A 26,776-nucleotide genomic window follows, 5' to 3' on the forward strand; every position below is an offset into this window, starting at 1 on the left:
TTTTTAGCAGCAAATACCAGCTACAGGCACCAAAGTTTCCCTCTACATTCTACACCACTTTCCCCAAATGCACAGGTCTCTTCATCCAGGATTGGGGGATAAAAGGACTGTGGTTCTACAGATCCAACAAAGCAATCCCTCCGATTAAGTGCTTTGGGAACTAAGCACAGGGCAGCACGACGCATCCCACGGCAGCCAGGAGTAAAACAAAGTCAAAGCCAGGCAGAATGAAAAAGCCTCGTAGCTCAGGCTTTCCCCTTGAAGCTTTTTAAGTCTCTTCTGCATTCAGAGGGACTCAAAGCAACCTCGGGAATAGGTTTGAGTCTGGCTCTGTGCAGAAGCACACTGAGAGCAGAGCCTGCGCAGAGGAATAATGACTGGCTTATGTTCTTCCCAGGCAATGGAGGAAGAGTGCAGGAGGATGCATCTGACGACTTCTCTAACCCAAATCCAGAGGTGAGCCCCTAAAATGAAAGAGTTTCTTCATGCACTGTTTAGTTAAAAAAAAGATTTTACTTTCAGTAACAATATAATTTATTTTTTAAAGTAAATTAATCCACCTTTCTTTAATTATGTGATGGTTCTGGCAAAGAGAAGCAGCAGGTACAGTTGGTGAAGTATTTTCATTTGAGCTGAATTTCACACAGTTCCATGCAGATACAGTGCCAGAAACTTCTTGAATGTGTCTGGCTGAAAGCCAGAAATTCCAGCGGGCTTCTGCAGAGAAAAAGACACGGATGCTCAGTTTGCAGTGAAGTGATTAATGTAGACAAACAACGGCTTTAAACATGCTTGAATAAGACTTTCAGGCATGGCAGCTTCCAAATTGTGCTCTCCCTCCCCAGAAGGGTTTGTGCAGGGGTACTTCCACTGGTGTCAATCTCAGAGGGCAGAACCCCTTTGCCTGTGAGATACCCTCCCAGTATAACCAGTCCTGGCAGCCCCGTGCTCTATTCATTCCCCAGAGAGGCTGACTGTCTCTTGTGGGAGTTCCCTTCCTCAGAGCTGGCTTGGAACAAGCACATTATGAGATGGTGGATTACAGCTGGGGGTATCTGTCTGGAGGAGTTCATGTTAAGCTTGGCATGTCACACATCAGCACTACAAACATTCAGGAACTGGTACCTTCAGAAATACCTGTTCAGGTAAAAATTAGGCCAATGTCCCCTTCAGGTCCCTCCAGTAAGTTTAAAACCTGCTGCAGCTTTGTGCCAGCTCCCAGACCCCAGCTGTGGTGAAAGGGCACCATTTACACTACCTTTCCCAAGTTTTCCTTACCGTAACAACTCTCTTCTTGACTTCTGGGACACATTGGGCTCTCTCATACAGGTTCTGATCAGAGTCAATCCAGACTAGATTTTTTATGCCATCATTAGATACAAGGTCTGTTGTATTTAACTGGAACACCATGAACTGGAAGAGCTGTCCATCTGTGCCAATGCTTTGCACCACTACTGGCTGTTCCAAAACCTTGGGATCATTCTAGGAAAAGAAGGAGCATGTGGGGGAGAATGTTTCAAAAGCTAGTTACAACAGAAATCGTATGAGTACTTGCTGATTCTGCATCTTTGGGTCGGTTTAAAGCCAAGATTTTAATAAATATATTGTTACCTTGCCCAGAAAATTACTCTAGTCAAACAAGTTTTGAATGTAGATTTTGTATTTTAATTAAAATTCCTCCTTCAGCCAGCAATGAACTGTCAATTTACATACTGAGCTGTGGGATGGGTTAGAGTTTTACAGCTGAACTTATTCCCTGGTTCCTGCCCATACCACCCCACTGCATCACAAACATGCCCACTGCTGAGCAGTGGATTTCTGGATCTCTGAAGGTTGGGTTTTCACCTCTGGACTGGGAAGCTTGGATGTGAAAATGACTGTAGGGAGCTCTCAGGCCTCCTGCAGTGGCTGCAGCAGCAGAGGAAGAAGAGAGGCCCAGCAGCAGGATCCCATACGTACCCCGTGGAGCGCCTTGGCCTTGGCCAGCGCGTTGCCAAAAGCAAACATCAGCATTTTAGCACGGAGCTGTTCTGGTCTGAACCTGTTAGTGCGAATGTTGGCAGACTCCAGGAGGAACAGGGTGTGAGGATGAGAGTAGGGATAACCATCTCTGAAACCTAAAGGGCACACACTCATGTCAGAAACCGCTCAGGAAGGCACTGTGCAGCCAAGGTTTTCTCCCCTTATCTTCAGGAACTGCTCAAGTAGTTTGCTGGGGTTGGAGTTCTTGTCCTCAGTCCTGCTTAGGCAACAATATACACACCACACTGCAAACCTGTGCCCACTCCTCTGTCCCCTCACTCCCACACAGTCCCTACTCTCAGGTGTCCCCAGAAGGACAAGGACTCCCAAGTTAACCCTGACACAGATAATTATCATCAACACTGACCTGTATCATTGAGCTCTTTGTACACATTCACCTCCTGAAGATCGATTGTAGGCGCAATGGGATAGAAGGTCTCCAGAACATGCTCTTTGGTGGCCAGTATCTCCTCCTTGGAGGCTACTGGTGGTATTGGGGTCATAGAGTTCATGAGTATTCCACTCGGGCCACGGACCTGAAGGAGGATGGATTCTGGAGAGGGAAATCAGGCTACAGTCAAACATTGGTGAAATAATATCAGGGAAAGATGTAAATTTCCTTTTGCCAATCTGTTCTGCAAGGCTCACTCTCTCCCCCTCACCTCCAAACCTATCTTAAATAGTAACTCATGTAGGTTCTTCTAAAATGCCAACGTTAATTGCTAGGGCTAAGTTCTTAACTAAACATCCTTAGAAAAACAACAGCACTGATTTAGGACACAGAAAATAAACAATCAGGTCTAAGAGACTGGCTCCCTTCTCCCACGATCTTGTCAATATTGAGTAACAGCTAATAATCTCCTCAGGGACAGCATCCTGCCATCATCCTTGGCTGCCCATGCCAATAGCGCTGTTTAAACCAGAAAGAACTACCTGGTTCCAGAAATTGTTTAATTTTTTCCCAAGTCCTCAGCCTTAAAGGCAGGAGCTTTGCTACCCCTCTTACAGAGCTAAAAGCTTCCACCACAGCAGCAACTGACCTCTTTCCCACGTTGCTGCTATCCTGCAGTTTCTAGCCAACATCCTTTTACTCAGAGAAGGAAACTTCCCAGACATTAACCGGCATATATGTATCAGGTTTTCAAACAGCATTGGGCTGTAAAACAAGAAAAGAAACAGTTACATAAAAATGAAATCATAATAGCAGGCAGATGCTTCTGGGGCACTAATGCTGTAAAATTACTGTATGTAAAACATACAATGGCATAACACTCCCAAACAGTTAACAGAGATTGCAGATTGGTATCACACACACCAAGCCTGTTTCAAGTTGGCAGAGGTAATGCTTACAATTATTTTAAAAACTGATACTTTGCATCAGCTAGAAGTAGATCGGGAGTTGACACAGAGAGACATTGGCCTGAAAGAAGCTTTGATCTAGCGTAGTATTTATGTCAGTGCTACTGCCAATATTCAGAATTGGGTTTTATTTGTTGCTTTGGTTGTTGCTTTTTTGGTTTGACAATCTGACGGTCTTTCCACGGAAGAGCTGTGTATGAATTTTCTCTGTAGCGTTTAAAACCTCCCTTACAGCTGAGCACTCACCAATATCGTTCCCTCCTGGGAGCAACCTCTGCCGTGTCCCAGAGCCGCGCGTGGGCCACCATGCGTTCCGCCCTCTCCTCGAGCTCCTGGAGCCCAAGGGCCGGGTTGTCCAGAACGCCCTGCACGGCTGGGGGCAAACCTTCCACCAGCTTCGTCTTGGTGAGCCACTGCGCCTGCCGCACTCCTGGAAACACAACCCAGCGTGATCTATCACAGCTCACAGTGGCGATGCTCTAGCCCCCTTCCAGCCCAAGCCACTCTATGCGTGACCGGCAGCTCATGGGGCTGGGCAGGCTCTGCAGAGCCCGTGTTTTTACACTCTGTGCGAGGAGAACCCTCGGCAGGAGGAGCAGGGCGGGTGCTCGGGCCGGGGCCAGCGCGGGTGCCCGGTACCTTCCAGCATGCGGACACCCTGGTGGCAGATGTAGCACCCGCGCTCCTTGTACAGCGCCATCTCCTCGTAGCGCGGCCCCGGCGAGTGCCAGGGGTCGCGCCAGCCGCGCTCCCAGGCCGGGAAGCGCGGCCGGGCCAGGCCGGGCACGTAGTGCAGCCGCTCCGCGTACGTGACGGTGTCCAGCTCCACCTGCTCCCGCACCGACCGCGGCTCCGCCAGCTCCGCCAGCACCTCCGGCGGCGGCCCGCGCACGGTCCAGGGCGTGCGCGGAAGCGGCGAGCGGTGGCGGGGCCGCCCCGCGCGGGTGGCGAGGCCCCGCGCCGCCGCCGCTGCCACCACCCCCGCCCGCCTCAGCGCCATCGGCCCCGCCGCCATCCTCCTGCTGCTCCTCCTCCCGCCGCCGCCTCAGCGCCCGCCCGCCGCCATCTTGGCGAGGCTCGTCCCCCACCGCCACCCGCGGTGACTGACGGCGCCGGCGGCCAATGGCGGGCAGGCGCGCCCCGCCGTAAGGGAGGGTCGGCAAATTGCCTGGCGGTGAGGGCAGGCGCTGGGCTGGTGAGCGGCGAGGTGGGCGGGGAGAGGCGCCTCATCTCCTGTGGGGCGGGGGGGGGCACTTGGCAGACCGTCCCTGGGCGGGAGCTGTGGTGTCCCGGGGCTGGGGCCGCTCTGCCCCGGGCCGGTCAGTCCGAGCCCCCGGGCCGGTCCGTCCCAAGCCCCGGGCGCGCACAGTAAGTGCTCCAAACTCTGTAAATCTGCGCAGCCCCGAGCCCGGGCGTCTCGGACTCACCCGCGGCCACGTCGGGTTAGCCCCCTCTGATAGCCCGTGGGTGCTCCGCGTCCCCGGACAGAGCGGTAGGAAGCCGGGGCAGTTGCCTTTGGTTCTTTCTTCCGTTCGCCCCCCCTCTTTGAAATGAGTGTGTTCTGTTACAGGGGTGGAGGTTAGTTAATTAATTGACCTTGACAGTGAAACTGCTGGAAGCGCTAAGTGTTCGCTTCCTCCACGTCGTCACCCGTGGCTTCATAATTTCCTGCGGACCGGTTTGTGTCCGAGGGATGCGGGCCCGAGCGCGCTGTGAGCAGCCTCCGCTCCTCCCGTGTGTACGAGGCCTGCAGCGCTTTTGGCCTCAGGACTGTTGAGAGCCTACAACTCGCTTGGAGGCAACGGGAGCAAGAATTATAAAATCCTGTGCTTCCTTACCTGTGCGTTTAGAGCCGTATAGTCAAAGCCCATGACCAAAGTGGTTGTTTCACCGAGACTTTGCCCTCTTTGCCTCAAGTCTCTGGGCTCTGGAGGCTGCTTTCAGCTCGCTGCCCTCCCCCCCGTTCCAAAGCTGCACAGAACTCGGGCCGCATCTGGTGGCTGGGCTTGTTACCCATTGTCCTGGTGGTTGGGTTTGTCGCCCTTTCTCCTGGACCGAGCAGCAGATTTTTAAGATATTTCTGCTCCGGGTGACCAAGTGGCTCTATTGTAGGAAATCACCACGGCGGAACGAGCAGGATTAAAGGGTGTAGCATTGCCTGGGCAGCCTGTCTGGGGAGGAGGGCCCAAGGCTGGGCTGAGGCTCTGCTCTGGGCTGGTGGCTGCGAGGTCTGGTGTTTGTGCAGGGGCATTGAGCACTAGAGCAAAAATGGGGTGTTGCAGACACAGACCAGCTCCAGATTTTCGGTTTGACACACACGCAAAATGCTCAAGAGAGATTTTCTGTCCTTTTCCGAAAACACCCAGCTCATGAGCACGCGCTGCTTTTCATCGTGCTGGGTTTGATGCAGGGCTTGTGTTTTGCAGGCAATGAGTGACAACGAGGAGGACTGGCTGGCTCTGAGGCCCCAGGAACCTTCTCCATCCCAGTGCTGCGGCAGCGGCTGCAAGCCCTGCATCTACGATGTGTACGAGAAGGAGCTTGCACAGTGGGAGAGAGCCAAAGCAATGCAAGACAAAAGCCTTCTCATGGGAAAGAAGGAGCAGGTCGATTTCTCTTCATCGCATTCTGGAGCCTGTGCTTTGATCGTACTTGTTCAGTGTGGGGTGGTGGTGTTGGGCGAGGGATGCAGGGGTAAATTCAAATGGTGCCTTAAGAGAGGGCTGTAAATGCAATTCTCCAAAGTCAGCCTTCACCCTCCCCCTTGGCCACTCTCTCCCTGCTGTAATGTGATTTTCCAAGTGTAGAGTTCTCCCTGGTGTCGCATTACAGCTCTGGCTCTGCAGCTTCTCCTCTCTGAGTTTCCTCGCAGAAGCTTTGTTCTCCTCACCTTTCTCATCTTTGCCTGATTTTTAGACTTGTATTTTGATACTGACAAAAAATTGCGTTGTGTGTGGTTGAGCAGTTGTCTTCAGAGTGTAATTTTAAGTCTGTCATTGCCCTTTTACATTAGATTAACTATGCTGGGTCAAGCAAAAAAGATCAGCTGAAACAACTGACAATATTTTCTGTTCACTGTGGCCATCAGCAGGTTGCGAAGTTGTCCCCAAAGCAGCACTTGGCTTTTTTAGCAGAATTATTTCTGTTTGTTTCCAGACATGAGAAAATGATTGCAGTGAGTCATAATAGGATGACCTTGCTGTAAGGTGTAAAAAAAAGTAATTTAAAAAGGTGGTGGTGGGGAGAAATGCAAGATCCCAAAGTGCATGCTGCAGAACATGATAATGAATCAGCAGAGAGCTGGAATTTGCGCCGGCCCTTAATATACGTCCTGAGTATCTCTGGCACTAAATGAGCACACATGTTTGCTTCCAGAGAAAAATGAAATAATAAAAGACACCATCTAACCAAGTAATTATTAATTGTTGTTCTTGCAGAGCAATAATTCAGAGCTGAATCCGGATACATTCACTGCATTCAGCGTGAGCTTGGTGGAGCAGCTGACAGAGGACACCTACCAGTACAAATTTGAATTACCGGGAAATAGCAGCCTGCAATTGAGTTTAGGACAACATATCGTGTTAAGGTATTGTTCTCTGTGCTAGTTAAACAGTCTGCATTATGTAACCTAACACGTAGGGTTTTGTCAATAGACAAAGGCTTCATAGCAGGCAAATCATGATTTCTGTACCTCCACAATGACACAGATGAAAGGGCTCGTGAGCTCGCTGCCTCTACTAATTCTATGGTAAAAGCTGTAGTTTTCTTCAGCATTATCCCTGCGTTGGTGGCTCACAAAGAACTAGGTGTGATTAAGAAAATACATTTGCAGAGAGAAAGATTTAAAAGAATAGATCTTACAACAGATTATTTACTCCACTGTGTTGGAATGAAGACAGTGAGCTGCACTTGCCCCAGAGCTAGGTATTTTAGGCCCTGTATCTTGGGGTAACTCAGCACCCCAGTACCCAGGCACTGCCTGACTGATTTCTAGCAAAACAATCCTCCTGTGTAGTTTGCTGCTTGCCAGAAAGGGGCCACTTGGGGAAAGTTTCTGTCTCTGAGCCATCTGTGGTGATCATTGCCAGATAGAGAAAGTCCTGTTAGGATGCCATTGATGTGCATCTGTTGACGTCCCTGGTACATTCAGGGCTGGTGTATGCAGCTGGCTCTGCTGACAGCACACGCTCCTCTCTCCAGCCCTGGCTCATCACACAGCACAGAAAAAGGTTTGGTCACTTCAATCAATTCCCGTGGTCAGTAGCAAAGAGCAGGGTGGATAATTCCACGGAAAGGGAGGGCTTACAGGAAAATACAGTCTATATTGACAAGGCCTGAGGTCAAGGCTGTGCCTTGGCTTTTGTTATTTGATTACCAGATGCTGACTGGATGCAGAAAGTGACCCCAGCTCTAAAGGAGCAGCAAACTTAAGCATTTTCTCTCCCCTTTGCCACTCATGCACGTTTTTACAAAATCCCTTTCAGGGGTGTGTCCAGGAGCTGGATGTGGTACAGCTGAGGCCACCATCGGGAAAACAAAAGGTGCTGTTAGCCATTAAGTTCCCCCTGGATTTCTGCCTCTGGAAGAGAAATGTTTTGCATCTGTGCACAGGGTGGGCCACTGGGCAGAGGGCCTGTCTCCCAGAGAGCTGCAGGAGCCCCCCTAAAGACCCAAGTCACAGGGGTTTCCTGTTTCTCTTCTCAGAGGAGTGGTGAATGGTTTGGAGGTCCAGAGAGCCTATACTCCAATTAGCCCCAGGAATGCAGAAGGTTACTTTGAAGTTCTAATTAAAGTAAGTAAGCCTGGACAATATGGATTAGAGTATAAGGTGTTTTCTTTAGGAACCAAGCCTGCCCTCAGTGTTTCAAGTGAGACTCTCTCAAATCCCTCATGGACTGTTTCTCTGTTGTTTTGAAGCGTTTTTGCTTTGCTGATAAAAATTGCAGTTTTTCCCACAAAACTGAAAGCAGGATAAGTTGACGCACAAACAAGTGCTTTGCAGCAGAAGCCCTGGGATCACCTGGGAGAGCCCCTGGGATGGAAAGATGTGTCCATTCCACTTCTCTCCTTTCATTTGGCTTTTTCAGGCTGTCTTTGAAATCACACCCATTTGTCAGCCCAGCTGAACCACTGATTATGGGAAATGTCTGCCCTTATCCTTCCCCCTGTATTTTACTTGAAGAACACCCCTCTATCACTGGGCAGCTGCCCCTGGTGTTAAGAAAGGGCTCTGGAGCTGCAGTTTGAGAGGGATTTTGAGGCCCACAGGGCAGAGAGGTGTCCCATAGGCACAGGCTACAGCTATTGAGGTGGACATGGTGGCAGAGCCCATTTTGGACAAATGTCCTCATCTTTATGGAGTCAACCACAAAATGCTGGTTGAGTTCAAAAGGATTTTATAGGAGATTTGGCTAGAAATTTGTCTCATGTAAGTCTTCAGGGTGCTCATAAATTATTATTATTTTGTGTGGCAAATACTGACTTGATCATTTTTCCAATACTTCATCTGTATGTCACTAGGGACTCCTCAGAGCAGACACAGACTTCAGTACAGGTGTGAAATTCAGAGTGCTGGGTATCCCAGGTGGTTTGCAGAAAAGGGCCACTTGTTCTCTGCCTGTCTTCCAGGATTTCACGTTTCTGGGGTTTATTATGCATTGTATGTTCTAACACAAACCCTGCTCTTTAGAAAAGTGAACAGCTTCTCTAGGACACCTGTGGGAGGGTCATTTCCCCATTCTTGTGGCAATTGTTGTATAGTAGGGGAGAGAAACGTTGCATTTGAGTTGCATTAATAGGATACATTCATAGGATGACTGTGAAATTTCATGTATAGCAGCTCATTACTCACAGGTTTTGCATTTCAATAATAATAGTAATGATTGTAATGATACCTTTCCTTTATATAGAACCTTTCATCCCAAAAGGAGCTATAGTTATTCTTTGGCAGTGACAAAAGAGGTTGGTAACACCCAGTGTAAAGCAGCCATTTTTATAACTCACTCTGTAGGTTGTGGTATATTTCACACTATTGAGGCAATTTTGGAAAGTAGTATATTATTATTACTATGTAATCCAAGCACTGTTCAAACCCTTCTGTCTCCTATTATTATGGCATTGCATTTGTGATACTACAGTTAAGAGTGAGGGAGTTGCCATTTACAGAGCATAACCCTCTTTTTGAGTGATTTTATAATGTTAGGGTTTCTCTCCATGTAAAACGGGGTGTGGAAGTTTTCCCCCAGGAGATATATTTTTTTCTTTTTATTTAGAAAAACTCATTTTAAACCTACTTAATCACTTTTCACATCAATTTTTTTTGGAAATAATTTTGGTGAAAGAAGGATTGGTTTAGTTTCCATTACCCCTGTCCTTTGGGAAGAGGCAGTAATTGAACTTTTCTGCTCTTGCCTTGGGTTTCTGGATGTATTTGAAGAAGGGAGGTATAAAATTTGCTTCTCTGAAGCAAGTGCACACTCTTTGCATGAGACTTAGCACCTGCCCAGAGCCCTCTGAACATAAAAGAATTCTGACAGTAACTCAGAGCCTGGATGTGTGTGTGATTTACCTTTTGAATGTAACAACTGGTGCTAATACTTCTTAATATTTCAGGTTTTAAGTGAGAGGCTGGGAAGGGAGGAGCATCTTTTTTCTTTCTTAGCTAACACTGCTTGCAGTCACAAGCACAGGCTCCCTCACTCGCTTTTTCTGAGCTGCTTTGTGGTTCACCAATTTTGTTTGCCTGCAGTGCAGCTTGGTGGCCAGCCAAGGCACTGGGGTGTGGAGCCAGGCTTCTCTCCAATGCCTGTGCAGGAAATACCCCAAATACACTTCTTTTGTGTGGGCTGGAGTTGCCAAGGGCTTGTATCACACCCCATCTTCTGACCCCTGGTTGTGTTGCTCTTCCCCAGGCTTATCCTGTGAGACCCATTGTGTGCTGCAGCTTTGGGCTTTCAGCTCTTGCTGCTTGGGTCAGTCCTGGTTCTCTGGACACATCCCAGACCATGGCTGCTCTTTTGCTCACATTTCCTCCTAAAACGTTCAGTGGTCACACATTTAGGGCATGGGTGGCAACATGACTACTTGGACAAGCCCTTCATTTTCTAGCCTCTTGTCCCTTCTCTGTTTCCAGCAAGCACTGAGCGCTTCTCCTCAGTCATGAGATCAGCATTCCTGCAAGCAACAGCCTGGATAATGTTGTTTGTGCCTGGTGGAAAGTGAAGCAGGTTTTTTGCTCCTGTTTTTCTTCCACGTATTCTTTTGGAACTATGGAGGCATCCCTCAGCATCCAGATGATCTGGTCTGAAAACAAAGAGTTTTACAAATGAGAAACCTGACTTTGGGTCAGTAATTGTATCAGTGCAGCATCTGAGAGACTGAAACAAAGCAAGAGCTATGTGGTGTTTATATAACTAACAGTACCCAGAGGGCATTTCCAGACCCCCATACCCTGAGATTTGGAGAACACTTGAAGGCCTGCTCTGTGCTTTGCATTCAAGACACTCTTCTCTGTGTGCTTTGTAAGCAAGAACTCTTGATAAGCTTTTCCAGTTTTGGAAATTCAGGCTGCGTGAGAAGGGGGTTGTGTTTACATTATAGTCAAGCTGGAGTGGTTCCAATATGATTTAATTTAAATGTCTTTGTTTTGGGTATAACTTTGAGTTATTTTTCAAACAGATCATTCTTTCTTTTTTAAATACACAAAATGGTTTTTTGTCCCCTTTTCGTTTAAATGTAGATAACTTTATAATCGACTTTAAGCTGGGAAACTTTCCAATGGAGTATAATTATTCTTTTCTTTTGTGCAATGTTTTTTATTAGTGCTATGAAGCTGGGATAATGTCACAATACATAAAAACATGGAAAAGAGGAGACGTGGTCTTTTGGCGTGGGCCGTTTGGAGGGTTCCCATATCAACCTAATAAGGTTAGTTCCTAAGAGCCATAGGATGCTTCAGCCTGTGGCAGCAAGCTTTGTTCAATACTCTGAAGGGAAGACATCAATTTGATTACTGTTTTCATGATTATTTTAGAGACTTCCTGGGTTACTGTACAGTGTGACAGCATTAGCAGTCAGTTGGAGCACTTTCTTGAACTGCAGAATATTTAAGAGGGAAGAGGAGATGGATGGGAGGCAGGAAAATATTAGCAAGGCTCTGTGTTCATCACTTGCATTAAGAATTCCTGATGTGCCTAACAAAGGGAACTTTCTTTGCACCAGCAATGAGTATAGATGGGTTTTTGCCTGATTTGACCCACATCTCTGTGTTGTGACTGAGTAGGGGTGAAGAGCAGGTGTTAATCTTCTCCTCTTTCAGGTATTCCCTGAGCTGTAGAGGTGTCAAGTCGCTCCCCAAAGTCGCTGATCCCACCTGCCAATACCAGGCTGGCTGCAGGGAAAGGCAGATCTGGTTTCAGGGGGAGGCTTCTCACACACACTAATTCAGTTACTTAATTCTGACCTTTCAAATGAGGAGCAAATTTGAAACACTGGTCATTAAGATCCCAAAGCCTTTTGGGGTTTTTGGTGGATTTGATTTTGTTTGGCCTTTTTTTTTCCCCAACAAAAATAAGTAAAATCTGAGTGGGCAAGCTTAATGCAGAGCAATTGTGTTCTGCTTCCTGACACACTCGTTGCCTCCAGAGGACGTTCGGGATTTTACTTTGCAAAAACAAAGAGTAACCCAGGGAGCATTCCCAGTGGAAGAAAACACAGGGGGTCAGCAAAGCATACTGCAGAATTGAAACTGAAACGTGAATTAATTGAAATCAAGGCTAAAGTTAGGATAAATCATTATATTTGGGTAAAATCCAGTTTTGTTAGATCTGATATGTAAACTCTTTTAAGTGCTATCTGTAATCCTTTGCAGAAAAATACATTTTGGGATTTAAATTACCAGTTCATGACCTTCTGGTATGTTGTTTCTCAAGAGACCCTTTACCAGGGTGGCAGCAAGAGGAGCTGACCATGAGCACATTCATTTCCAGCCACCACAGCTCATTCCTAATTCTCTGTTTTGTTGTTAGCATGGAGAACTCCTCATGCTGGCTTCTGGCACTGGCCTTGCACCAATGATTCCCATCCTCCAGTCCATAACAGATGATGAAGAGGATGAAACCTTTGTGACTCTTGTTGGCTGCTTCCCTACATTTGACAAAATTTATTTAAAACCTCTTCTGCAGGATTTGGCTCGGTACTGGAATATTAGAATATTTTATGTCCTAAGCCAGGTAACTAAATGGATATGAAGTGTGTTTGTGTGAGGATTCTGTGTGCTGGATGAGCCTCTGCCTCCTCCACTTTTTCATAAGCATGAGATTATTTCTTTCCCAGTCATCTGGCCTAATTTGTGATCCAGTAGCTGCTGTTCTTAAATCTGCTACATGTACTCACACTGCTACTGGTCTGGAGAATTTTGGGGAATGGCCATCACTGTTCTGTTTTGCCTCCCTGTTCTATTGGGATGGACCTGCTGTTCTATATTCATTGTTGGTTATTCTCCCCCATTTCAGACGGTTGTTGTTGCACCTAAACAGCAAATAAGCTGGTTTTCTTCTTCCTAATGCCAGTGCCTTAATCTCTCCTTATCTTCCATTCTTTGCTTGTGGCTAGAGCTCTCCTCTGGTGTGCAAGCACCAACTTCCCAGCAATTATTTTTCCTTGCTGACCCATTTTTAAACTTCTAAAAGTTGTCTCCCTCTCTGTAAAATTACTTTCCTGCCACATTCATGGGATGAGGGCATACCTCTCAATGGTCTTACATTTTGAGCAGTCTTTTTCATTTCCATTTGGTCCCAAAGTTACCCGTGTTCTGCACGGATTTGGTGGTTAAAAATTATTTCCGTCAGAAACGAGGATTCATTGCTGGGAGGATATAGAAAGAATTATTTATGCTAAGGGAATGAATCCCATTGCATTTTTAGTTTCTCAGATGAATCATTTCTTGTATCTCTCACAGTGGAGCTGCCTCATACATTCTGTTCCACATGTGGCCTTGGCAAGATGAGATTTGGTAGAGGGAAATGTGCTGGTAACTTGGGCACCCCCTCAGCTGCTCTGCAGGAGCATAACCATAATTGTCTCTGGTGACATGGCTTAAATACCCTTTTCAGGGTGTTTAAACTCTTTGACTGCTGTCTCAAAGGCATGAGGAGGTCTTGAAATTCAATCAGCAAAGGGCATGAAACCCACCTGACCCCTGTCAACACTGTCTGCCCTCCTCTCTCCCTTTTTCCTCCTCTCTTAGGAGGTTTGTGCTAGTCCAAGGCTGGCTCGTGCATCCTCCCTCTTGAAATTGTGTATCTGTCTGTATTTCATTGTGCTGCCTGTCACCACCACATCTGAGCACCTTCTGCTCCTGATTAACTGCAGCAGAGGAGTCCCTGCTGGATCCAGCACTGCAGGAGCTGACACATCTCATGGGATCAGAGCTGGATTCTTTCAGTTTTGGTCAAGGGAGATGGGACTGAAAGAGACTTGGGAATGGGAGAGGCAATGGAGAGGAATAGACTTGGGATTTGGGAATTGGAAGGGTGCCTTGGGAGATGGTTCTCAATGGAAAAGGTTCTGCAGCATTTATTTGTGATAGTTACATTGTGGTTTTGTTCAGTCCCCTCTAAGTGAGTGGCTGGGTCCTGTGGCAGGGAAAGATTTCATCTGGGCTTAAGAAGAGGAATGCAGCTCTCGGGAAGGGTCAGTGTCACCCATATGTTTCACAAAGGTGAAAATCATCCTGTGCACCACTGTGAAGAGAGGAGGGAGATTCAGCTCTAAGGAATGTTGTCCTTTTTAACATCACACACAGCAAACCTTTTACCTTTCCAGGAAACTTCACTGGAAAAACTTCCTTGGAGCTATCAGGAAAACACATACACTGGTCGTCTCAATGAAGACTTGATGAAGACAATAGTAAATTCCTGTCGAAGAAAGCCATTTGTATTAATTTGTGGCTCTTCTGCATTCAATGAAGATATGAGTAGATACTTGAAAGTTGTAGGAATTGAAGAAGATTCCTGTTTTGTCTTTTAACAGTACATTCCTGACCTGAGGAACCTTAGGCTGAGCCTTGGATGTCCTTGTTTCTTTGCAGACATTGCACAAAATGGGCCTGCTCAGAAGACTGAGCTCCTTGGAGCAACTATTTGTTGATCCTCACTCCAGGGTGTTTTAAGGAACAGGTGCCATTCCAAAGTGGCTGGTACATGGTGTACCACCCATACCTCAGGGACTGCATGGCAATTTTAATGGAAGTCTTCAAGTGCAATTTTAAGAGGGAGATCTCCTTAAGGGGGTACTAGAAAGCATCCATGCACACAGCTCTGCTGTAACATGAGGATTGGTGACTTGCTTTGCAGTCTGTGTTATTCTGCAGTGGTGGTGTGCCCTGTTAGGTGTCCAGAGGAGAGATACAATCCTCAGGGATCCTTGCCAGGCCAAGGGGACCGCAGAGTTGGGATCACTTTGGTTCTGTCATGTGCAGGCTCATGTCAGGCAAGTCCCTTCAATCTCGCTGTGCCTCAATTGCCCCATTATACAGTAATACAGAGAAGGTGGCACTGATCTCTGAAAACAGCTATTCCAACTGTATATGGAAAAAGTATCCATAAGGATGGAATGATACTTTCTGTCTAGTGAGAACTTAGGCAGGCTGAGCTCCTGCCCTGGCACAGCCTGTGGTACCTATCCTGTGCTTAACCCTTGAAATGCTACCTGGGAACACAAAGACATGTCCTAAATCTGGGAGAGCGTGGCTGGGTGGTGGCTGCTGTCTGTCAGGGAGGATGGTTATTTGCTTTCCATGTCCCCTTAGTGTTGTATCATAACCCTGGCTCATTAAATTGAACCTCTTTACAAATAAACAGCTGTTTGATGTTGTCACAGGACTCTCTCAGGTGCCTGAGGAGGTTCCCTAAGCATACAGGAACACCACCTGAGGAGGGAAAGCTGCATGGGGTGTGCTGGGGTGCTTTCCTGTGGGACAGGGAGCAGAGCTGGGGAGCTGCCTAAGGGATGGCAGCCTGGCACAACACACAGCCTGGGCACCTGGGCCTCTTCCTCTTTTTTTCAGTCCAAAATGCTGCTGCTTTTCCTCTGAGGTATGTGCTATCCACTCTTTTATCTTTTCAGACTGGTGTGTTTAGTATCTACGCCTGGAAATACAACAGTCCTGCACACCTTGTGTTTTTCTGTTCATTCCCAGTTCATCCTGTGGTGGGGTTTTCCAGGCTGTGTCAGATGGTTATTGCATTATCGTTCATGCTCCTTTTGTACCTGGGTCTAACACTACACCTTACACAAAGGCAATGTGGTTTGTTACACAAAAACCACAGCGTGTACTGAAGTAGTGGCTTGATTCACACATTTGGGAGGGAGTGTAAGTTCCCTTTGCACTGCTGAGATTTGTCTCCAGTTACCAAATGCCTGGAATTAATCAAGTGTGGCTGCAGCTTTCATGTTAACTTCCTTGGAGAAAGGGCTGACAAGAAAGCCATCTTCCTAACCCAAACTGGGGTTCTGGCTTTAAAGGCATGGAGATCCAGGGAAGTTGTCCATGGTCTGTCCAAGGCCAGCTCTTGTCTCCAATCCATGCTGTGCTTTAGTCTCCCTAAGTCACTGTGTAGTTAAGGTGCTTCTTCACACACAGGCTGATAAAATAATGAGATGCTTTCTCCAGTTGCTCTCCCTACTTTGGTCTTAGCTAGGAATATGGAGAAAATATTTTTGTCAGATATTGAGTATTTGAAAACCTTGCTTCTAGTCCTCTAGCTTTAAATATTATGTATTTTTGAGATTTTGCTAGAACCACACCCCACCTTTTTGCAAAGGCTCAAGGTAAAAAACTTCACGCTTGCCTTGGAAAAGCGCCGGCTTTCAGCGTGAAAGCTGGGACTGTTCCTTTAAACACAACCCCAATATGTCTGGGTATTTCAGCACATATGGGCCACGATGGTTAAACCCTACCCAGCTGGTCCGGCCGTGCTGCCGCGCGGCTCCGTCTTTGTTCGTGGCTCGGAGGGAGGGTGGTGAGAGACGGAGCAAGCTGTGAGTGCTGCGGCTGCCATCCTGCAAGGGCGGGCTGCGGCCGGGCGGGAGGAGCGGGGCATGTCCCGCCCGAGGGGACAGCGGCTTTGCGAGACATTCTCCACGGGGGAGATGATGTCCTTGGAAGCAGGAGCTCCAAGGAGCCTTTAAACCGCCCGCGGGCACTTTGTTCTCTATTTTCTGCCCTTCTCTCCCTTCCCCCTCCTGCCTTTTGTTGTTTCTGAGGCTGGCTCTAACACGAGTCCCCTCATCCCAACCATCCCCCATGGGGACAGGCAGAGGATGGCGTGGGTTTCTGCAAACGCAGGGATGTGGAGTGGAAAGGCTCTGGTGCAGAATATTCCTTGCCAGGGGAAGAGGAGAGGTTTCCTTCCCTTTGGAGGCCCAGAACCTCCCCGTGGTGGCAGTTTCGTGGGAATTGGTGTCGGTGCTGTTGGTGACTGGAACATCTCTGGAGCTGGAGGTGTGTGAGCTCGGCTGGGTGGCCGATTCCCAGCCAGGGCAGGGGCTCACATCCTGCCTCTCCTGCCAGGCAGGGGGGTGCTGGTAGGATGCTCCTCATCTCTGGCTGCCCCCAGGAAGCTCCTGCCACCCGTGCAGCACTGTGCAGGGCAGAGGGGCTTTGCTTCACTTCCTTTTTTCTTCCTTGTGTGCAGCCTAAATACCTTCTTAATTTCATCTCATTATTTCCTGCCTAAATAATTCCCGTTTCTCCTGGGGACCATTTTTAAACCTTTGATCTTCTCTGAAGTCTCACAGTCCTGATCACGGCCTTTCTGTTTAAATGAATCAAATGCCTTTTTGACTCATGATTTATAAATTTGCCCACAGAGGAACAGAGGCACACCTTGAAATCACCCACCATATCCATGGCTGGAGCACAAGTACCAGAGCACCTTCCAGCCAGACCTCTCTTCCTGGCTCCTCTGCTTCCCTGCTGCATGTCACTCTCCCCCTGCCTTCCTCCACCCTCCCACCCAGCTCCTCAGCTGACAGCCGGGTTGTCTGGGCTCAGGCCCAGCCTGGAATGGCCGTCCCCGGGTCAGGAGAAGGGTGAATGTGCCGGTGGTTGATGGATGCTGTCCCCTGGGAGCGGGGCACAGCTGCTGTGCTGCACAGCCCTGGCCCCCATCTCCTGGGGCCTGCTGATGCAGAGCACAGCTAAGGGCAGGGAGAGGAGCAGCTGGGCAGGTACTGGGGTCCTGGGCACTGGCTTGGTGCTGGTCAGGGCAGTGGTGGAAAGGCTGGAAGACACTGGGTGTTGCCCACTGATGATGAGGGTAAACATGTTGCTCCATAGTGCAGCAATGCAGAAGTCAGGGAGCACTTTGTTCCTAAGTCCATGTGATAGTCGCTGGGAGGGCTGATCACTGCTCTGAGATGAACCAGGGTTGTGGCAATGGAAAATACCCAGGAGAGGCTCCTGTGCCATGGCCAGACCTCACCTGCATCTTTGCTGTGTGGGCCCACACTTGTTGATGAGGTCAGACCTCCTCTCCAAGCCATTAGGCAAGTAGCTAATTAAGCTCTGTAATGTTCCTGGAAGGTCAGCAGGAGATGTGCCAGCGTTGCAGCATCTCCCAGAGCCTGCACTGGGGCAGGGTCTTCCCAGAGTGCCCAGGGACAGGGGGAGCTGCCCTGCTCCTCATTCTGTTGTGCTCTTAGTCCTGGTGCTGGTGGGGTGATGTGGTGCTCAATGCCCCAGGACAGAACCCAATGTTCCCTGCCTCAGCTGGGCTCAGGATAGAGGGCTCCTGGCTGGGATGTCCCAGAACTCCCAGCAGCCCTCGGCATGGCTCCAGCAAGGCTGGGCAGTGGGGAGAGAGCCTGTACAAATATTATTGTTGTTGTTATTCCCCATAAATATATGCAGGCACTTAACGACCTTGGCATGGAGCACTTCCTGGGGATTCATGACCAGTTGGTGTTAATGGTCTTTAGCTGCACCTCAGGCCATCAGCTCCTCCCAGCCCACCATTAATCCACAGGAAATGTCTCAGGCATTGATCCTCATTGCTTAATTAATAAATGCAACTTGTCTCCTGCCTGAGATTTAGAGATATTCACTGCTTCTCTCCCTGCTGCTTTGAAGGTGACTTTTTTAGCACAGGTCCCTCACGCTGGGAGGCCCTCGTGGGATTTTGTTTCCTGGCATTCATGTGGGTGTGGGCTGTGGCAGCAGGAAAGTCTTTTCTCTCCAGGGCAGGAGGGAAGGAACTGAGCCACTGGTGGGTTTGGGGTTTCTCCAGCTAATGTGGCATGGCACAAGGAGCACATCTTTCCCACCAAACCCAAAGGCTTGCTTACCTTCAGCTGCGTGCATCCAAGAGCCTGGGCAAGAAGTAGCGTGAGCCAGCATGGAAGAACGTGGCAATTCTCCAAGGCCTTAGCAGGTTCTATAATAATCGATGTTTTTTGCCCATGAGTCACAATTCATCTGTAATCTTCCTCGGGGGAGGTGGGATTTGCTATCTTTAGTGCTCACAACTGCTGCTTTCCCGGGCTGAGCATCCTGCTGAGCCCGGACTCCTGCTGCAGGGATGCTGACCTGGCAGCCGGCGCGGAGACGCGGCCGTGTTTCAATCCTGCTCCCGTTTCTCCAGCCCTCGCCACCAGCTGGCTTTGTGCAGTGGGTGCCGCAGTATAAATCATGGTAATTCCTGAGATGCTTTTCCGCGGTAAGTCTGAAATTCCCATTTTGGTTCGCTGGCTTGCTTGGCGAACTAAATTATTTTCATAGCCCCTTAAGGGCATATTGTCAGCCCAGACTTATTGCTGTTATACACCATTTCTGAAACATTAATATCTCTTCTAAATATAGTGTATTGACAAGGTATCTGGTATAGTGTAAATCCTTGGGACATTTGATCCAGATCATTAAAACTGAGTGAAGGAAGGGAGGAATAGATCAAGTTACCTTGCTGCTCTTAATTCAAACAAGCGATGAATTATTCATTCCACTATTAATTCTACAGTCCTCCTGCTTTTTATTTATTTCTCTCTTTGTTTATTTTTTTCCTCCCAGATAGACAGCTCCAAAAGGATGCTCGGGAACTGGTGAGGGGAGATTTGCCTGCTGGAGGATGGGGTGCACAGGGCTGGGCTGTCTGGCAGTGCTGGCCATGCTCTGTGGGGCTCTCGGGGATGCTCCGAGCAGAGGTAAGAGCCTGGACCCAGCTCCTGGTGGGCTGGATGGGCACCCATGGTTCCTGAGGAGGGGAGGGCCATTTGCTGTGCCACAGTGGCTCTGGGGTGTGAGTGGGTTCCAGCTCTCCTGCAGGGAGAGGGGCTGGCTCAGGCCAGAGGCAAGGAGCTGGGATGTGGAGTCACTGTTGTGGCAGCAAGTGTGGGATGCTGCTGTGTTTGGGTTTCTGCTTCATGCTTACCTTACTGAGTGCAGGTAGGGGTTGTCCTGTTGTGGTGTACAAGTGCTTTGGTGAAGGGTTTGTTAGTTTCTGGAGTTGCACTTGCCTACATAAATCTATATACACATATACATTTATATGTGAATGTGTGCATGTATGTGTATGTGGCAGGCATGCAATAAATCTCTCACCTTACCCAGATAAAAGGTTCCCCAGGATGCAGGGCAGGGTTAGCAGATGACACAATAATTCAGTAATTCAGGCGATAGGGTGGCCCAAGCAATTCCCCGTCCCAAAATGGCAGCACCTTTCTCACAGAAGGGCTGAGCCAGAAATTAAAACCCATCCCTGGCCCTGGTACAGGTGCTCCTGAGGCCATACCACTGCCCTGGGGTGCCTGCTCACCCCCCACATACCACACCTGGCCTTTCCAGAACACCCCAAGGCTCCCAGCCCTTAATCCATCTATCTGTCTTCACTGTGGCTACTCACCTCTCCCACAGGCTCCCCTCTTGGGTATTTATTTCAACACCATTATTCCTTCAGTACCAGTCCCCATATTACTTCACTGCCTATCCCCAGTAATTAGCAAGGTGATTTTAGATCTGGCCAGAAACACATTCGTGGTGCTGCATCCCACACATCCCAGGACCCCCTTGCTGGGAGGTCACTGTGCCAGTGAGCACGATGAAAAGCAATGTGCACAGGCTGACTATTGATTTGCAATATACTTGGCCCAGATTGATGGCAGCAAGTGCCCAGCCTTGTTTGGGAACCCACACATGTCTCCTGGGGGCTGTGCAGGGTCTGTATCCCTCCCAGACATGATGTATGTTCCCCATGTATCAGCCTCTTCACCCCAGCCCTAATCAGACCCAGGGGCAGGTGACAGCCGGCCCCTCTCAGCCTTATTTTATAATAACCATGTCTCAGTATAAAGATTTCATTAGGAAATCGATCCCTACATGCATAACTCATTGCTCAGCACATCAAGCCCTTCACCCCTGCTTCTCCCAGCTCGAATTCTCTGATACCACCCTTATACAGAGGGAGTGGGGTCAGTGGGAGGCACAAAGCTGAAGGGCTGGGCAGCTGGGGCACTGGCAAGCCTGGTACCACTGAGCCTTTAAAACTCACTCCCAACTTTCTTTCTCCCAGCCATAAACAGGTGGGGATGCTGTGCTGGCACTGGCAGGACAAGCTCAAGGGCACAGCTGAGCCCTGCTGTAGCCCCCACGGGGCAGCACGGGGAAAAGGGAGGGATGAAAGGTGATGGGGGCACACGTGCCCTCCAGGGAGAGTGGGTGGACAAGCCCAGTGGAGTTCTGCAGGATGCTGGTGTTCTGGTGCTGTGATGGTGGGATGGAGCTGGTGTTGGGCATCCTGTCTCCATTCTTTTAGGCTTCCCCTGGAAAGGGGACATCACACCCCGTTCTGTGTCCCCCAGGCATCAAATGTGGGGGTGTGCTTTCAGCACCCTCTGGCAATTTCTCCAGCCCCAACTTCCCAGGGCTGTATCCCTACGAGACAGAGTGCACGTGGCTCATCGTGGTGGCCGAGGGCTCCTCCATCCTGCTCTCCTTCAGTCACTTCGAGCTGGAGTACCATGACACCTGTGCCTACGACTACCTCCAGGTCTACAACGGGGCTGCCCGGGACCGGGGCAACCTCCTGGGCACCTTCTGTGGCCACAGGCCCCCGCCACCCTTCTCCTCTGCCTGGCACGTCATGGCCGTGGTCTTCCGCTCCGACCGCCACGTGGCCAAGCACGGCTTCGCCGCTGCCTACAGGAAAGGTAGCAGGGAGGTGTGGTGGTCACTGAGCATCCCCCCATCTATCCTCTCCCACTGCCCTCATCATCCTTGCCTCCTTGCAGATGCCTGTGGTGGGCAGCTGACGGGGCTCTCTGGGGAGATCACCAGCCCCCGCTACCCCGAGAGTTACCCCAACGATGCCGAGTGCCGCTGGAGCATCGGGGGGGCCGGTGGTGGTGGCCCTCTCACCCTGGTGTTTGCTGACTTCCAGATGGAGGGGGGCCAAGGCTGTGGCTTTGACTACGTGGCTCTTTTTGATGGCCCCACTGTCGCTGCCCCCGGCCTGGGACGTTACTGTGGCAGCGCCCGCCCACCCCGCACCGTCTCCTCCACCCCACACCTCCTCATTGTCTTCAAGTCGGACTTCAACATCGGTGGCAGGGGCTTCAAGGCCCATTTCTACTCAGGTGCAGGGGTCTCAGGGTGATGGGGCAATGGGAAGGATGTGGGGACAGGCACTGGGTTGGGGTGGTGATTCTGTCCCTCCCATAGCAGCAAGAGGAGATGATCATGGAGGGGATCCCTTTGGGGAGAGCCCATGAGATGATGGTGTGAAGTGTAAACCACCACACAGTGCAAACGGCATCACTGTGGCTATTCCAAGCCCTGGGTTGCCCTCTTGAGCAGGAGTCACCCTTGCTCATGCCATTCTCTGGGGATATGGGTTGCTCCTGTAGGACTTTGACTGCCTTGGGAGTTTCCATCCCCAAAACTGCTGGCTGTCCATTGGCCAAACACAAGGCTGGGAGCAGTGAGGTGAAGGGCAGAGCATCCCTTAGCAATAAAACAAGTGATCACTCATCCACATCCAGGAGGTTCAGGTCTGCTTTTGATTTTTCCTTTCCCCTTTTTCCTTAAACAGGCGAGTGCCAGGAGGTGTTCACCACCATCAAAGGGAATTTCTCCAGCCCTCAGTACCCCAACTTCTACCCCAACAACCTCAAATGCCAGTGGAGCATCCACCTGCCCCTGGGCTACCGGGTCAAGGTCTTCTTCCTGGACATGGAGCTGGAGGGCCGGAGCAGCCTGACAGGTGGCTGTGACTATGATCACTTGTCTGCCTTTGATGGTGGCACTGAGAATGGATCCCTGCTGGGCCGGTGGTGTGGGCGGGAGAGCCTGGCACCCGTCACCTCCCGCAGCAACCGGCTGCTCCTGGTCCTCCACACCGACCGCGACATGGCCCAGAGGGGCTTCTCCATCTCCTACGTGGGAGGTAAGGTTCCATTTGGGTGCTCCTCAGTGTTGTGGTTCCATTGGGACATGCCTGAGACCATGTAATTTCCAGAAGGATCATCAGTGAAGGTTCCTGTCTGCAGGAGCAGATCCCATGGCTCCTTAGGGGTGGGGCAGAGGAAGACGTGGTGAGTGAGCTGCACGTTGTGTTTAGTATTCAGGAGAGGCTTTCCAGTTTCAAATTCATGTGTGTCTGCCACTGCCATGTTCCTGTTCCTCTCTCAGGATGTGAGGGAGAGAAAACCTGGGGGTTTTTGATGGGCCAAAAGCCCAGAAGCAGGTGACCAGCTCAAGCATCACAACATTGTTCCCTGCTCCCCTGGATGCTCCAGCCTTGCCAGCACATGGCTGAGCAGGCAGGCATAAACTCCTGTGTCTCCTCCTCCACTGGCAGCAGCACGAGAGGGAGGGCAGGACCCCCGGGGCACAGCATTCCCAAATCCACCTGGCCAGCCCTGCCTGGCACACTCCTGCTGCTGACCTGCCATGTCCCAGCCAGCGTGTCTGGCATGTCTGCAGCTGGTGGGAGGAGCAGTGTGTGACCTTCCTGCTCTATTTGCCAGCCTTTGCACCTCAAACGCCAGCAAATTTATGGCATTTGTTGTATTGCAGTATAATTACATCTGAGCTGACCTGTGGGGCAGGCATGATTCAGCCAGGGGCAGCCTTTCCAAAGGCTGGGGCCAGAGCAGGGCTGCTGGACTGGCAGCACAGGCACTGGGGAGGCTGGCTCTGGGTTTTATCCCTCAGCTGCAAAATCATTCTTCACTTCCAGCATAGCAGAAGGGATTTGGAGGTATGTGGCTCTTGGAGTTAGAGATGGGATAGAGTTCAGTTCTGAGCCTCTGCAGCATCTGGAGGGAGAGAGGTGGTACTGAACATTTAGTAGGGCTATAGTGTGCACTGCACGTCTGTCCCTGTCCTTGTCCTGCTGATTTCTCACTGGTTTACAGCTGTGTAAGAGAAGGAGAAAATCTTGGTGTCACTGCTCCAGAGGGAGACAGATAGATGGGGTGCTGCTCAAGAGTGGGGGGTGTTCCATCACAGAGAGGGGTGTGGCATCTGCAACTGCCCAAGGCTCCTGCATCCCCTGGTACACACTGCCAGATGAATGCTAGGGGAGGACAAAGGCTTGGCTGTGAAACTGAGCCTCCCTCCACAGAGCTGAGCCTGCTGGTTGTGTTTGCCCAGTGATTCCAGCATCTGCTTGTGATTAATGCCCTGAATGTCACACCCAGCTGCCAGCACTGCCAGGAGAGTGACTGCTCCCGCTGGGCACACCAGCCTCTCCCTGCCAGCAGCTTCCTCAGGAGCCCACAGAGAGGCAAAGGGACATCTCAATCTCTGCATCCACACCCACAGCCCTGCAGCCATGCAGGTATTTCCCTTTCAGGCCCACCAAAAGGCAAGGCTTGGGTGGGGCATGTGTGATTTATGGCCATTGAAATGAAAGCCTTCATGCCAGGAGAGAGGATCCACTTTCTCCTCCTCTTGATCTAATGCACTTTAGTTATTTGGTAAATCTTCTAATGGTTTTATAATGCACTAAGCGAAGCAAAGTGACACTATTTTTTTGTATTGATTTTATTGCATCTTCCCAGTTTCATAAGGCTGAGATTCAGAGGGAGCAGGAATAATTCAATAATTCATATTGCCCAAGTGGTTAGTTCTTGCTGAGCAAGGATTCACTTTAAAGAGGGGGGTATTTTTCCTCCCTGCTTCTTTCCCTGTGTGGATGCTTTCTACATCCAGAGAGGCCAAACACAGTGCCAGAAGGAGAGTGATGGAGAGGGGCTGGAGTCACCAGTGCCTTGCTCTTCGTTTTGGCATCATGAGCAGCCCAACAGCAGCTCCCTCAATACACTGCTCACCAGCTCCCCATCAAAATTAGCATTCTGAGAACAGTGGAGGGCTGCTGATGCTTGGAACTGTGCCTGGGCTGGGCCGCTCCCCAGGAGGATGCCCCAGGGCCATGGACCCAGCTCACCCTTTCAGGAGGGCCATGTGGCAGCCACAAAGCTCCCTCACTCAAGGGCGTGCATTGGGTCCCTCCAAAATATGTCTCCTCTGTTTCATCAAAGTGTCTCTTGCAGGGGTGTTGCAGGATGCAGGGGAGCTCTGTGCCCATGGCAAGCCATCCACAAAGCTCTTGTGGACTGGTCCTGGGCAGCAACTCAAATGTCCTGCTGGCTTTGCAGTGATGGAGAGTGGCAGTGACAGCAGGATGGTGTTGCCTGTAATGGCACTTATGTGTCACTTGGAGACCCTAGAAGGACCCTAGAAGGAGGATGGGGTTCAAGAGGGTTGATGGTGAGATCTCTCCCTTGGACAGAAAGCAGAGAAGCTGTGGAAGCCATCCATGTCTGCCCTTGGCATAGGACAGGGCTAAAATGCTGATATTGATTGCTTTTTGCATTCTGGAGGTAGCTTTTTTCCTGAAACCCCCCTACATGAATCCTACATATGCACCCTGTTTTCTGTCCCAACAGTTGTGCCCATGAACGTCAGCTGCACCCGGACAGATTTCCACATCCAGATCCCTGTGCAGTCCCTGGCCCAGCTGGAGAGGAATAGGATTTATCTGGGGACCCCCTCCTGTGCAGCCCAGGTGGTTGGCAGGAACTTTAAAATACACACCAGGTTCGACACCTGTGGCACTGAATCCCAGGTTAGTGAGCAGCAAACCCTCCTGTACAGCAAGCTGTGTAAATGGTTAGCCCTGTGCTGCAGAGAGGTATTCCCAGTCCCTCTCACATTTTTCTAGTAGACCCTGGCCTGATTCCTGGCCAACCCCTCCAAACCTCTGTGAAAAGGAGCTGCACAAAGCCCTGATGAGCCATGTCCCTTGTCTTGCAGAGACGCAACAACACATCTGTCATCGTCAGCACCCTCTACATTGATTTTTCAGTGGGAGACCAGGAGGACATCCACCAGTACGAGGTGCAGTGTGAGCCAAAGAAGAAAGAAGCCTCAGTGACCCTTATTGCTGGCCCTGATCCATCCAGGCTCAGCCAGGCAGAAAACTTGGTGGATGCCCAGAAGTGGGATGGGGAAGTGATCGATGCCCATGAAATCAAGAGCCAGGACACCAGCGATATCGTCTTCATCAGCATCTGCATCCTGGCTGGGCTCCTCATGGTCATCGCAGTGGTGGGGCTGGTGCTTCTGTAGGATGCTCCTTCCAGGCTCCAGGGATTGCAGACCCAGTCTTGCCCAGGGCAGAAAGGCACCCCAAAATCCACTCTCATCCCAGGCTGAACCCCAACACAGCTGCCCAAACAGAGACACAGCTCTCAGGCCCTGAAACTGAGCCTGAACCCAACCTCCACCTTCTCTTAGTGCTTGAAAAATCTGGGCGATAGGCAGCCATTTCCCTTCCCAATTTGTTTTCCTCTGTCTCAATCTGTCCATTTGGCTCAGGAATGCAATTCTTGTGCTCCCTAACTCTTCCTGCACCTGCTTCAATTTGTTTTCCCTGTAGTGCTGCTGCTCTCAGGAAAGAAACGTTGTTTGCCGATGGCTGCAAATCTTCCTGTCAATTATTTCTAGCTGAATTCTTGGAGGTACAAACCATCCCCAAATGTAGCTATATTCCCAACAAATGTTCTCCATGCTCCCAGCCCATGCTTGGGGGGGAACTGTGGAGCTGTGTTACAGGGATCTCCACCTGGCACACACAGATGTAGCTCATGTAGGTGCTCCCAGGTGATGTTTCTGGGTGTCTGTGGGTGATATGATGCATTTGCTGTGCCCTGGAGCTCTTTGTTTGATCTTCTCATGTTGTCTCACCTTCTCACAGGACTCACCTGAGTGCCTCAGCCACGAGCAGCTGGAGGGGAGGAGAACAATCCTCTTCTCTGTGTTTTCCTCCTTTCCAGCATATCCAGGTATCCATGACTGTGATCTCTCTACCAGCATTACTCCTGAAGTTTGAAAATA

General features: G+C 49.9%; 3 protein-coding genes across 4 annotated transcripts; 2 read left to right on the forward strand and 1 right to left on the reverse strand.

The window, feature by feature from the left end:
• Positions 1-493: 493 nt before the first annotated feature.
• MRPL37 (mitochondrial ribosomal protein L37) lies at positions 494-4,481 on the reverse strand. Its single transcript, XM_021542889.2, has 7 exons — positions 4,021-4,481; positions 3,628-3,811; positions 3,063-3,178; positions 2,390-2,575; positions 1,960-2,117; positions 1,279-1,482; positions 494-717 (listed from the first exon to the last, which is right to left on the reverse strand). The coding sequence occupies exons 1-7, from the start codon at positions 4,394-4,396 to the stop codon at positions 640-642; spliced, it is 1,302 nt and encodes a 433-aa protein (XP_021398564.2). The 5' UTR covers positions 4,397-4,481; the 3' UTR covers positions 494-639.
• A 214-nt stretch (positions 4,482-4,695) lies between these two features.
• Positions 4,696-15,554, forward strand: CYB5RL (cytochrome b5 reductase like). 2 transcript variants are annotated; one of them, XM_077785345.1, is made up of 7 exons: positions 4,696-4,749; positions 5,808-5,987; positions 6,819-6,967; positions 8,086-8,173; positions 11,203-11,307; positions 12,408-12,611; positions 14,206-15,554. In XM_077785345.1, the coding sequence occupies exons 2-7, from the start codon at positions 5,811-5,813 to the stop codon at positions 14,407-14,409; spliced, it is 927 nt and encodes a 308-aa protein (XP_077641471.1). In that variant the 5' UTR covers positions 4,696-4,749; positions 5,808-5,810; the 3' UTR covers positions 14,410-15,554. The 2 variants fall into 2 exon arrangements, with proteins under 2 accessions (XP_077641471.1, XP_077641470.1); XM_077785344.1 differs by lacking the exons at positions 4,696-4,749; positions 5,808-5,987; positions 8,086-8,173 and having other exon boundaries at positions 6,887-6,967.
• A 3,741-nt stretch (positions 15,555-19,295) lies between these two features.
• On the forward strand, positions 19,296-26,439 carry CDCP2 (CUB domain containing protein 2). The gene is made up of 6 exons (XM_021541941.2): positions 19,296-19,581; positions 21,235-21,582; positions 21,664-22,008; positions 22,464-22,817; positions 25,327-25,505; positions 25,694-26,439. Exons 1-6 carry the CDS (start codon positions 19,506-19,508, stop codon positions 26,006-26,008), a joined length of 1,617 nt encoding a protein of 538 aa, XP_021397616.2. The 5' UTR covers positions 19,296-19,505; the 3' UTR covers positions 26,009-26,439.
• The last annotated feature ends 337 nt before the right edge of the window (positions 26,440-26,776 follow it).

Source organism: Lonchura striata, chromosome 9, assembly GCF_046129695.1.
Source record: "Lonchura striata isolate bLonStr1 chromosome 9, bLonStr1.mat, whole genome shotgun sequence".
In the NCBI taxonomy this organism is placed as follows: Eukaryota; Metazoa; Chordata; class Aves; order Passeriformes; family Estrildidae; genus Lonchura; species Lonchura striata.